Source organism: Staurois parvus, unplaced genomic scaffold, assembly GCF_062004578.1.
Source record: "Staurois parvus isolate SC_StPar_1 unplaced genomic scaffold, SC_StPar_1.0 ptg000011l, whole genome shotgun sequence".
NCBI classification, from domain to species: domain Eukaryota; kingdom Metazoa; phylum Chordata; class Amphibia; order Anura; family Ranidae; genus Staurois; species Staurois parvus.
Window position 1 is genome coordinate 26403880 of NW_028317807.1, and position 13987 is coordinate 26417866.

The 13987-nt window shown below is 44.2% G+C and overlaps 1 protein-coding gene across 2 annotated transcripts in view; it reads left to right on the forward strand.

The window, feature by feature from the left end:
* The window catches only part of ADPRH (ADP-ribosylarginine hydrolase), a 58700-nt gene extending 47254 nt beyond the window's left edge, over positions 1-11446 (forward strand). For both annotated transcript variants that reach the window (XM_089671815.1, XM_089671825.1), the window contains exon 4: positions 8767-11446. In XM_089671815.1, coding sequence (XP_089527941.1) covers positions 8767-9157 — 391 coding nt within the window. In that variant the 3' untranslated portion in view covers positions 9158-11446. The remainder of the gene's footprint in view (positions 1-8766) is intronic.
* The last annotated feature ends 2541 nt before the right edge of the window (positions 11447-13987 follow it).

The window sequence follows — 13987 nt, forward strand, 5'->3', positions numbered from 1 at the left end:
CTATCTGAAGCTTTAGTAGGCACCCCCAGTAATAAATCCCCGGGCTCAGACGGATTGCCATTTGAAATTTATAATAAATACTGTGTACAACTCCTCCCGGCATTGCTCAATGCCCTGAATACCGCCATGGATGGAAATGGTTTGCCCCGACCATGAATGAAGCTTTTATTATAGTACTATTGAAGCCTGGAAAAGATTGATTAAAACCTGACTCCTACCAACCTATTTCCCTTCTGAATATGGACTCTAAACTGTTGGCCTGGGTTCTAGCTACTAGACTGGCGTGGATTATTGGTGATACCATACATAAAGATCAGTCGGGGTTTATTCCTTCTAGAGCGATGGCTAATAATATTCGCAGACTTTTTTTGAATTTGCAAATTCCAGTGGACAATCCTGGGGGGAGGGAAATTTTATCTTTGGATGCTGCTAAGGCATTTGATAGTGTGGAATGGCCTTATCTATGGGAAGTATTGTTTAGATTCCGCTTTGGCTCCAAGTTCATTGGTTGGGTGCGTCTTCTCTATTTGACCCCTAGTGCCCAAATCCAGGTTAACAGGGATTTGTTAGATTGATTCATTCAGGCTGCAGAGGGGGACGAGGCAGGGCTGCCCTCTCTCACCCCTTTTGTTCTCTTTGGCATTAGAACCTTTGGCGATTTTAATGTGACAATCTCCGGACATCGTCGGTTTTACAAGGGGCGTTCTTTCGGCAAAGATATCCCTTTATGCGGTTGACACACTGTTATATTTGGGCGATACTTCCACATCCTTAGATGCTGTTATGTTCCTTATTGAACGTTTTGGTAGTTTTTTCCAGCTTTAAAATGAATTGGCATAAATTGGTGTTGATGCCCGTGCATCCTGTAGATCTCCCCCTCCCGGTCTGTGCACAACACATCCAAGTAGTGTCTACATTTAAAGCGGAGCTCCACCCAGAAGGGGAAGTTACGCTTTAAGGACTGCTCCTCCGCTCCCCATTAAGGATTGGCATCTTTGGGGGGCGGGGGGGGGGGGGGGGGGTAAGCAGGTACCCGAATTTGACAGGTACCCTCTCCCACTTCCGCTCCAATCTCCCTCCCTGTAGTCTTTTGGAACACATGACAGGTCCCAGAAGACTACAGGACCATTCATGAAGTGCAGCGCAACTCGTGCATGCGCAGTGGGTACCCAGCTGTGAAGCCGCAAGCTATCACAGCCGGGTGCCCACACTGAAGATGCCGGCCTCCTGGAATACAGGACGGCCGGTGAAACAGGCTGCAGGGGACACACCACGGGACCGAGGGACAGGTAAGTGGCTGTTTTTTAAAAGTCAGCAGCTACAGTTTTTGTAGCTGCTGACTTTTATTTTTTGACAGCGTGAGTGGAACTCCGCTTTAAGTATTTGGGGGTAGTAGTCTCTCCTGATCCTAAATAGTATATTTCTCTCAATATTTTACCTGTACTCCATCAGCAGAAATTGAAGTGTAACATCTTGTGCAAACTCCCTCTGTCGGTGGTGGGTTGGGTCAATTTAATTAAAATGATTTGGGCCCCGCAACTTCTTTAAATCTTTCATAATTCTCCCATTTGGATTCCTAAGAAATGGTTTCATCTCATAGAGACCCAGTTTAGGAGTCTAATTTGTAAAAAAAAGACGGCTAGGATAAAATTGTCCATGTTGCAATATGTCAAGGAGTCAGGGGGGCTGGCTGTTCCTGAGCCTAGACTCTATTTCCTGGTGACCCAATTGCAGCAACTGGTTGGCTGGGATTCGCCTGATAATACTGATCCCATTATAAGTTTGATTTCCCTTCCTGATTCCACCATTTCAGCTCTTTCTCATCTTGAGATGGCTCTACTGTTCCTTCCAGCCACTGCTCCAACCGCGGCCCTCTTGAGGCACGTCTGGAGTGTGGTAAAAGCATCCTTTCATATTACCAGGTTTCTTTCCTGTACTCCCTTGTGGAACAATCTGCAATATATAGAACTGGCTAAACTGGAGGGTTTTCACGACTGGAGGGATCGAGGCCTGAAATTTATATCTCAGCTGGATGCAGGGGTAATCCTTTTCACAACTGCAAATGGAATTTACATTTACACATAAGCATTTTTATCGATATCTTCAGCTACGCCATGCGGTACAGGCTCAGTCTTCGCTCTCTAATCTCACATTGACAGACTCAGTTTTTCTTAACCACTAGCCTAGAGGGCACTTATATCCCCTTCCTGCCCAGGCCAATTTTCAGCTTTCGGCGCTGTCACACTTTGAATGACAATTGCACGGCCATGCAACACTGTACCCATATGACATTTTTACCATCTTTTTGAGACAGATAGAGCTTTCTTTTGGTTGTATTTAATGACCTCTGGATTTTTTATTTTTTGCTAAACAAACCAAAAACAACTGAAAATTTTGAAAAAAAAAGTTTTACAATTTTGTAAAGAAGTGATTTTTCTCCTTCACTGATGTTTGATAATGAGACTGCAGTGATGGGCACTGATAGGCTGCACTGATAGGTGGCACTAATGGGCACTGATGAGGAGGCACTGGTAGGTGGCACTGATGGGCATTGACAGGCATCACTCATGGGCACTGAAAGGCAGCACTCATATATGGCACTGGTAGGTGGCACTGCTAGGCGGCACTGACTTGCACTGATAGGCGGCACTGATTGGCAGCACTGATAGGTGGCACTGACTGGCATTTATAGGTGGCACTGACTGGCACTGATAGGTGACATTGAAAGGCAGCTCAGATGGGCACTGATATGTGGCATTGATGTGCACTGGTAGGCACTGATATGTGGCACTGATGGACACTGACATGTGGCACTGATGAGTACTGACAGGTGGCACTGCTGGGGCTACACTGATCATCAGGGCACACTGTCCCCTCTGAGGAATGCCGATCACCGGCTCTCCTCTCGAGCTGTCAACGTGACAGCTCGAGTGAAGAGAAATGCCGTTAACCGGAATTTCCCTATTTACATGCGATCAGCTGTGATTGGACATAGCTGATCGCATGACCGAGCTGACATCTTCGGCTCTTTCCGTTGACCGGTGATCGGACATGAGGGACACAGCGCACCACCGATTGCTGCGCTGCGCGCTCCCGGAACCGCACACACGCGCTTAGAGTGGGAGGACGTCATATGATGTCCTCCTAGAACGAGAGAACCACCTTGCGCCCGTCATTTCCTTATATGGCGGGCGGGAGGTGGTTAAGAATGTAACTCAGGCAACCTACAAGAAGGGCATGATTTCTCGTGTATACTCCCAGCTGTTATCCACAGTAAAGGATCAAGCTAGTCTCCGGGGTAGGGTGCAGTGGTCCTGGGATATTGGAGAGTTTGCTGGAGATGTCTGGGATGCTGCCCTGGAATCTGTTCCGGTGATTTCTTTCTCCCCCTCATAAATTGTCTCAATTGTTTATTCTCCATCGAGCGTATAGGACCCCTGTGCAACTGTACCAGTGGGGCAGGCATGATTCACCTGATTGCCCGAGGTGTAGGCTCCAACAGGGCGATTTTATTCACATGCTCTGGTGCTGCCCCAAGTTACATAGATATTGGAATGAGGTTCTCCAGTTTATTTCTCTAGTATCGCAAAACACTGTTTCCCAGGATCCCTTGCAATGTCTGCTGGGGGCACTGGAACAATAACTGTTCCAACCAGGAGTGTATATTATGTTATCTAGACTTTTATATCTGGCTAGGAAGTTGATAGCAAGGTATTGGGTATCGTCAGCTCCGCCGACTAGTAAGCAATGGATAGATTATGTTAATTTGTTACTCCTGTGGGAAAAACTCATGTACCAACATCGCAATGCTTATCGTAAGTTCCAGCAGGTATGGCAGGGTTGGCTGGATACACCTGGGCTTGCACCTCCTCAATTGATAGTGGATCGACTTTTGCAGGTGTGACATTTTATATCAGGTGTGCGGCTCCACTTCTCCCCTTAGGGGAGATCATGTGCATCCCCCATTTTCTCTGATGAGATGTCTCGAGTGAACCAGATGTTGTTGTTGTTTTTTATTGTTTGAAGGCATGTTTTTGGCTTTGTTCTTTTACCCCATTTATGTTTACATCTGGACGGGAAGGAATAAAAGGTAAAAAGGAAAAAGTAAGGTATTGTCAAGAAGGCCGTGAATACTTGTGGTCTCTGTTTTCATTGATTACTATTTCTGTTATTCTGTTCATTACTGGATCTGTGTATTCTCATTGTTCTATCTACCGTATTTGCCGGCGTATAAGACGACTGGGCGTATAAGACGACCCCCTACTTTTCCTGTTAAAATATAGGGTTTGAGCTATACTCGCCGTATAAGACTACCCCTCTTCCAACACACACCAAATAAAAATGAAAAAACATCAGATTTGATTTCAATATGGTATGGTATTTCAGTATGGTATTCCAATGATGGGGTGCTATTCCTCCCACTGACACCAATGATGGGGCACTATTCATCCCACTGATACCAATGATGAGGCACTACTCCTCCCACTGACACTAATGATGGGGCACTATTTCATCCACTGACACCAATGATGGGGCACTATTCCTCCCACTGATACCAATGATGGGGCACTATTCCTCCCACTGATACCAATGATGGGGCACTATTCCTCCCACTGATACCAATGATGGGGCACTATTCCTCCCACTGATACCAATGATGGGGCACTATTCCTCCCACTGATACCAATGATGGGGCGCTATTCCTCCCACTGATACCAATGATGGGACACTATTCCTCCCACTGACACCAATGATGGTGCCCCATCATTAGTGTCAGTGTGTGAGGAATAGTGTCCCATCATTAGTGTCAGTGGGAGGAATAGTGCCCCATCATTGGTGTCAGTGGGAGGAATCGTGCCCCATCATTGGTGTCAGTGGGAAGAATCGTGCCCCATCATTGGTGTCAGTGGGAGGAATAGTGTCCCATTATTAGTGTCAGTGGGAGGAATAGTGCTCCATCATTCGTGTCAGTGGGAGGAATAGTACCCCATCATTGGTGTCAGTGGGAGGAATAGCGCCCCATCATTGGTATCAGTGGAAGGAATAGTGCCCCATCATTGGTGTCAGTGGGGAGGAGGAATAGTGCCCCATCGTTGGTGTCAGTGGGAAGGAGGAATAGTGCCCCATGGTTGGTGTCAGTGAGGGAGGAATAGTGCCCCATGGTTGGTGTCAGTGGGGATAATAGTGCCCCATCATTGGTGTCAGTGGGGAGAAAAGTGCCGCATCATTGGTGTCAGTGGGGGAGGAATAGTGCCCCATCATTGGTGTCAGTGGGGAAGAGGAATAGTGCCCCATCGTTGGTGTCAGTGGGGAGGAGGAATAGTGCCCCATGGTTGGTGTCAGTGGGGGAGGAATAGTGCCCCATCATTGGTATCAGTGGGGAGAAAAGTGCCCCATCATTGGTGTCAGTGGGGGAGGAATAGTGCCCCATCGTTGGTGTCAGTGGGGAGGAGGAATAGTGCCCCATCGTTGGTGTCAGTGGGGGAGGAATAGTGCCCCATCATTGGTATCAGTGGGGAGAAAAGTGCCCCATCATTGGTGTCAGTGGGGGAGGAATAGTGCCCCATCATTGGTGTCAGTGGGGAGGAGGAATAGTGCCCCATCGTTGGTGTCAGTGGGGGAGGAATAGTGCCCCATCATTGGTATCAGTGGAAGAAATAGTGCCCCATCGTTGGTATCAGTGGGGGAGGAATAGTGCCCCATCATTGGTGTCAGTGGGGAGGAGGAGTAGTGCCCCATCATTGGTGTCTGTGGGGGAGGAACAGTGCCTCATCGTTGGTGTCAGTGTGGAGGAGGAATAGTGCCCCATCGTTAGTGTCAGTGGGGGAGAGGAGCGGCTGCTCCTTCTTTTAGTTCGGCCGCTTGATTTTCGCGGGTGATTGGTCGCCTCCTCGCCGGTGATTGGTCGCCTGTGTGCCTTTCCAGTGCTGGCGCCCAATCACCGGTGAGGAGGCGGAGCACAGCGGGCGGCGGGACCATCGAGCGGCCGAACTGAAAGAAGGAGCAGCCGCGCTTCCTGGTCCGGATCGTCGTGGGACCGGGACCGGAGCCAGGTAAGGTACAGCAGCCCCTCTGCCTACCCCTGTACTTGGTGTCCGTTGGAGGAGGAGGGGGGGCGGCGCCGCCCCTCGAAAAAGTGCCGCCCTGACACCGGCTCGCCGTATACCGGCGTATAAGACGACCCCCGACTTTTCAAAAGATTTTCACGGGTTGAAAAGTCGTCTTATACGCCGGCAAATACGGTATGTGTAATTCTGTTGATGCAGTAATGTCATTGTGGATTCTGTAAGTACTGTTTCATTTTTTTTATGGTCTTTGCAATAAAAGTTGTTTGGAATTAAAAACAAAACATTGATTTAACTGTTTCCCCAAACCGTTACATTCAAGGCTTTCCATGAATGAAAACTGTCACAAGTGTTTCAACTGAACTGTCAAGCCATCTATTTACTGTCTGGTGTCATAACTGATCACATGTACTGTTCCCTTGACTGTAAAGAATAAGAGGGTTTAGTTCTGCTTTAATGAATCAATGCCATTAAAATGACTATATGCTTAGTGTGCATCCAAAGCCAAAACTTTTTTTTTTCTTTTTTTTTTCGGACAGTGATCAAGTTTTTGATGCTCACATTCTATTTGTCCTTATGACCACTGTCACTGAGACTGGAAGTGAGGAGATAAAACAAACATTTAAGTTGCCACTGGAACAGAAATGGAGAATAGTTTTCAATGGGGACACTTGTAGTGACAGCTGTCTAAGAGGACTTAAAGTGGAACTTTAGTAAAAAAAAAATAAGTCCTGATAGATAACTTCAGGCTGGCCCCCTTTTACAGGTATAGCAAATTAAAAATAAGCGCCAATACTGTTTAAAATCCAGTAATGTACAGTCTCACCCTTCTCTGCACATGCTCATTGGATTTCTATTCTCAGCACTGTGCCTAAAATCAGAGCTACTAGAGGCCGTTCAGCTGGCAGCTTTAAGATTTACTGTTGCTGAAGGATCAGGAATGACACAGACTATATACAGGAAACACATATTTGGGAGGGAGAAATGAAAAGTAGAAGAGGCAACAAGACAAACTCTGCTACCAGGGAAACACAAAAGAGTAAAGCAAGCAATAGACGTTGCAATTTTCTTTCCTGCAACCAGAGAAATCCCTCCCACAGTGCTATTGTGTTCTGCTGGCAAGGAGCCTTCCCTGCCGGCAGAACACAATGATTACTGCTGACATCAATAGTTGCTGGCAGTAATCGCATGTAAAAAAAACACATGCTGGTTGTACTGTATTCCATTGATGGATCAACTTCAGTACAACCAGCCTGCCAATGGATGGATCAATTTCAGCCTGCGTTTGCTGAATCATCCGAGATTTGATCCAGCTAGATTACTAAAGATGCTCCTTTCTAACTAACTGCACCACAAAGCTGCTAATTCCCTCCCTGGTTATCTCTCACCTCAACTACTGCAAATCTGTCCACATTGGCTTACCCTTACATAGCTATGCTCTCTTTAATCCATAATGAATGCTGCTTCCAGGCTCATCCACCTTAGTCCATAATGAGTGCTGCTTCCAGACCCATCCATCTTACAGCCACTCAGTGTCTGCTACCCCTCTCTGCCAATCCCTCCATTGGTTTGCCACTCACTCAACAAATTAAATTCAAAATACTAACGACAACTCACAAAGCCATCCATGACTCAGCTCCCAGCTACATTACTAATGTAGTCTCAAAATACCAACCAAATTGTTCTCTTCTTTCCTCCTAAGACCTCCTGCTCTCTAGCTCCCTAGTCACCTCCTCCCATGGTTGCCTCCAGGTCTTTTTTCAGTGTTTTTTAGCGTTTTTGCATTAGCATTTAGTGGCGTTTTGCCGCGTTTTTCTGCTTTTTTTTGCGTTTGCGTTTTTAGCGCATTTTTTTTTACTAAAAAAAGTCCAAAAACACTGGTTTACTGCGTTTTGCCGCGTTTTTCAGTGTTAGAGTGTTTTTACAGCTAAAAAACTCCTCTAGAAACTGACAAGTTCTGGGGGGTTTTTCCAGCCAAAAAACGCTCCTGCCAAAAAACGTTGATTACAGTCTGTGTGCATGGACACATAGGATAACATGCTGGGGAGTTTATTGGCTGTAGAAAAAAATGCCAAAAGCCAAAAACAGCCGCTGTAAAAGCATCTAGTGTGCATGAGGACTAAAGCCTCTACCAGCTTTCTTGTCCACGTTCGGCAAAACATAATCAAGGCTGAAAATGTACACATTTTAAGTGAAGAAAATGACATATAGTTTTTGAGACCAATGCAAAGGGGAGAAATCCCATAATTTTGGTAGTATAATTAGCAAGGCGGAATGTATGTTCTTTTGTTAAAGTACATTAATTGTTATCAAAATGTTTCGGGTAAAGTTCCGCTTTAGGAAAGATATAAAAAAAAAACTGACAAAAAATGTGAGAGAGGTTTTATTCATTCCTTGCTCTATCCATTGTTATGTTTTGGCTTTAGTTTTACTTTAATTTGTGTGTAGGTGAAAACTTTGTTATTTGGTGGAATTAATGATTTCCCCCAAAACTGCATTTCCTTTTATTTATTTGGACACAGAGGTTTACATTGTGGATGCCGTGCTCCCCTTGGTACTGTGACCATTGTAGCACCTTTTTGCACAACTTATTATGTGCTGCACAAATATTGCACATGCCCATGTAACACATACATTCTAATAAAAGTAAAGAACACGTCATGTATAATAGTTTGATTCTTTTAATCTTTTATATTAACAGGTCCTATTTTGAAAGTCGTTGGCAGACATACCTTACAAAAAGGGGCATATCGGATGGAACATCTCAGCCAACATTCCCAGAGAAGTACGATGTAAAAGAACGAGATGTATTTTATACTTCACAGAGCTTTAAAGGGTGGGCTGGAAGCTCTGGTCATGATGCCCCCATGATTGCATACGATGCCATCCTTGGTTCTGGAGACAACTGGACAGAGCTTTCTCATCGGGCTTTTTTTCATGGTGGGGATAGTGATTCTACAGCTGCCATTGCTGGTGCCTGGTGGGGTGCTATGTATGGATACAAGGAGGTCCCCATGGCCAACTACAAGAATTTGGAATACAGGGATAGACTAGAAAAGCTTGGAAGAGATCTCTATCACCTCACATTGTAGTGGGAAGATCAAATCTAGATTCTGGGTACAGGTTGAACATGACTGCTTCTTTTTTATGCTGGTAGGGTTCACATCCAAATCAAATCTTTTTGTTCTGAAATAGTCATAAATAAATGCTTCTATTATCAAGGCAGAGTATAATTTAATAATACTCCTGATAATATGCACATTCTGGCCTCCTTTACACTTGCGATCAGGGCAGTAAGAGAAAAAAAAAAAGCAGTGAGCGTGGGCCCTCCCCCAAGGGGTCATGGACCCTGCAAAGTGTGAGTTAGGCACACGTAAAAGTGCATGCATTGATATGCATTTGCATTCTGTGTTGTGTTTTAAAACTTGCAACAATACTTTTTTTTTTATTTTTCTTTAAACTTAATAAAGCTTTATTTGTGATGGAAACGTCAATTATTTGTTTTGACTCTTGCATTTTATGAATGTTGTAATGCACAAGTTTGCATGCATTGCGCTAAAAAAAGGGACGCATTCTACTTTTTTTTTTTTTTTTCTTCAGTGCAGGGCAGCATGCATCTGTGCAATGCACTTGTGTGAACTGCTCCTTTAGCAATACATTTATCTTAAAATGTATATGCACTCCACTCGCATGCATTGATCCACACATGCCAGCTCATCTGGTGTGAATGGACCCAAAATCTAACCCAGGTAATGTTGTGCACATGTCATGGCTGTGATATTTTGCTTCACATCCACAGCCCATCACTTGGTGGGGATTAGGGCCGCACTGTAAATGCATACAATACATGTGGTTGCTCTGCAGTGGTATGGACTACAGGGTTAAAATAGGAAACAAGGAAAAGTCAGATGCCCTCTGAAAAGGATCTTCCATGGATGGCTTTTCAGAGGGTTATGCAAGTGTAAATGAACCCTTAGATATTTTTGTGCTTAAAAAATTAGTGTTTATTTGTGCCTTTTATTGATATATAATTTTTCCTTTTGCTTATCAATTCCTGCAACAGTATACGCACAATAATTACATATTAACCAGCCTATATATGTTGGGAATGACAGTTTCTTACTCCAGCTGTTTAACGTTATGATTTTTTTAGCTTGTTCAAGGTCTGTTCACACTTGTCTATTTCCCTGCAATAAAACACATGTATTTTACTGCATACAAAAATGTTTTTCTAGTAGGAATTCAATCATTCTTATGTGGCTATTGTAGAGCAGCCTAGTGTGTTTTTAAAATATGGGACACACTACATTTTCGCACGTTTAGTAGGGCCATTGATAAGAAAGGTAAATTCACAAAAATAGATGTATCATAAAGATTTTGAACACATTGCTATATAGACTCTTTATGCCTCATTTTTGCATAATGCAGTTCCGTGAAGGGCAAAGTGCCAGTGTCTTTGTAAAGTTTAGCAGTTATATTCATCGCTCCTGCCTTTATCACAGCCGGTTGCAGTAAGCTTCCAGGTATCGGGGAGTATGTGATCTCATTTTCATGTGATAATGTTTGGGTCTAGCAGCCAATTCCAAAGCCCAAGCACTGCGGCATGAAGGAGGAAGTGATGTTTCTGTGCCCCGTAGTCGCAGTCAGTGATTTTAGTGCCAGCTGGGACAGAGGCAGGAGCTGGTGAGGGGGGTATGGGAGGGATGGGGCCTTTAAGGATCCCCTGCCACTTTTATTGTTTTTAAACAGATCAGATTGGAGGTAGGCAGGTGTAAACAACAAAAGTCCACTTACACCCGCTGATTTATAGGTATACATGGACCATCTGATCAGGTCCACCTGAAAAACTGACAGGTGGACCTGATTGAATCGCCCTTGTGAAAGGGACCTAAGACACAAAGGAAAATTATACTATCTCCCGCTCTGTATCAGTGATCTACAGGCATGTACTGCACCATTCGGTAATCCTGGTATGAGGCTGAGGGTGAAGTGAACATTGCCCCTGGCATATTTTATGGAAAGTATGTACCTTACATTCTCAGCTGAAAATTAACAGGATTCTTAACCTATCGCGAATCATAAAGACTCATGGTCCTATGACATATACCGCATGACCACTTCATGGCAAGGTAGTCTCAAAATGTGCACTTCGTTTGCTTTAATTGGTGAGCTGTTATGGATTTTAGCGCCTATCTTCTTACCCTGCATGGTCTGGGAGATGGCCATCTCTTTAAGGACCAGTAGGCCATGTGAATTAATCATATTTCATCTTTCATTCTTTCATCCTTTTCTATTACTCAAAAAATACATTTGATGATTGTTATGGCTCATTGAATTTTGCACATTGCCATTTGCCTTAATAAACCTGTTGTTTTTCTATATGTATTTGAGTATTTGTGTTTTATTTTTTGTTTCTTTGGGGTTTTTTTGTGTCTGTAGTAAACACCGTTCCTTTTGCCCAAAGCAACCAGATAGAGGCTGTCTAATGCATTTTGGAACAATGAGAGGGACAATAAGATTTGTTGACATGCGCAACAACGGTTTCTCATTCAGATACTTTGGGTCCTGAGGGATGAGGTTTTTCCTCACCCTGGTTCAGTGTAAAAAAATCTATATTCTTTGTAGCAGGTTGGTGATTAAAACTCATAGCTTATGTTCACACAGTAAAAAAAAAAAAAAAGTGGTTGAGCTGCACTTTTACTGCCCACTTAGAAGGTAAATTGCAGCCACTTGAGGACTTAGTTCTCATGCACATTTGGCTGACACATGAGATTACAGCATGAGGATGGAAGACACAGCTAGACCATTCAGCCCCGCTGCCAGAAACCTCTGAAAGTCTACGAGAGGCTGAAATCTGCTGCGGTTGGATGGTGGACCAATTGGCGATAACGTTTAGGGCAGCATGTGCCCAGGGAAAAGTGTATGGAACCTAAGATCATTAGGCAGAACAGTCCACACTGTCCTCTGCATTTTATGCATACTATGTACTGGTACGTAAACACCTCCATTTCCAGCAGATACAGTACAAGCTTCCCACTATAGATGCACTATATTGCCAAAAGTATTGGGACACCTGCCTTTGCAAGCACACAAACGTTAATGACATCCCAGTCTAAGACTGTAGTGTTTAATATTGAGTTGGCCCACCCTTTCTAGCTATAACAGTTTCAACTCTTTTGGGAAGGCTGTCCACAAGGTTTAGGAGGGTGTCTATGGGAATGTTTGACCATTCTCCCAGAAGCACATTTGTGATGTCAGACATTGATGTTGGATGAGAAGGCCTGGCTCGCAGTCTCCGCTCTAATTCATCCCAAAGGTGTTCTATGGGGTTGAGGTCAGGCCAGTCAAGTTCCTCCACCACAAACTTGCTCATCCATGTCTTTATGGACCTTACCCAAACTGTTCCCACAAAGTTGGGAGCATGAAATTGTCCAAAATGTCTTGGTATGCTGACACCTTAAGAATTCCCTTCTTTGGAACTAGGGGGCCAAGCCCAAACCCTGAAAGACAATCCCACACCATATTCCCCCCTCCACCAAACTTTACAGTTGGTACAGTGCAGTCCAGCAAGTACCGTTCTGGCAACCACCAAACCCTGACACGTTCATCGGATTGCCAGACAGAAGCATGATTGGTCACTCCAGAGAACACGTCTCCACTGCTCTAGAGTACAGTGACCGCGTGCTTTACATCACTGCATCTGATGCTTTGCATTGCTTTAGCTATTGACTCTTCAGACAGTTGGTGACTTCTGTGCACTGTGCGCTTCAGCATGAGCCGATCCCGCTCTGTCATTTTACATGGCCTACGACTTCATGGCTGAGTTGCTGTTGTTCCCACTTTGTTATAATCCCACTAACAGTTGACTGTGGAATATTTAGTAGCAAGGAAATTTCACAGATGGATTTATTGCACAGATGGCAACCTATCACGGTACCACGCTTGAATTCACTGAGCTCCTGAGAATGGCCCATTCTTTCACAAATGTTTGTAGAAGCAGTCTGCATGCCTAGGTGCTTGATTTTATACACCTGTGGCCATGGAGGTGATTGGAACACCTGAATCCAATGATTTGGAGGGGTGTCCCAATACTTTTGGCAATATAGTGTAGATATTCTCCTAAGAAAGCCAAAACCTCACTTTTACTTTCTTAAACATTCAGGTTTGAGGTTTCTTAAAGGATATGTTCACTTTTGTTCACCTTTTTCTTCTAAATTTCAGCTCCCCTATGTACCTATATAACATACCTATAATACTTCTTTTGCAGAAATTCAAAAGCTTTCCATTTCTTCTACATGCCTCTATGTCACTGTCCAGGTAACTATAAAAACTTCTGCCTTATTTCCTGCAGAGACTTTAGGTCATGACACAGGAAAGAATTGACCAGCTGACCTCATTATCTCACACACCCTGCATCATCTACCCTCCTACCTCCCACCCACTTCCAGGTGCATGACCATTAAATAGCACAGTGGATAAATGGTTAGCACTTCCACCTAGCAGTACTAGGGTCGTTGGTTTGAATCCCAACCACGACACCACCGGCCTGGAGTTTGCATGTTCTCCCTGTGCCAGCGTGGGTTTCCTCTCACACTCCAAAGACATGCTGGTAGTTTAATTGGATCCTGTCTAAATTGGCCCTAGTATGTGTATGTATGAATGTAAGTTAGGGACCTTATAGTGTATGTCCCTTGAGGGTTAGGGACTGATGTGAATGTACAGTATACAGTATCTCCCAGAAGTGAGTACACCCCTCACATTTTTGTAAATATTTTATTATATCATTATAACTTTTCATGTGACAACACTGAAGAAATGACACTTTGCTAAAATGTAAAGTAGTAAATGTACATCTTGTATAACAGTGTAAATTTGCTGTCCCCTCAAAATAACTCCACACACAGCCATTAATTTCTAAACCG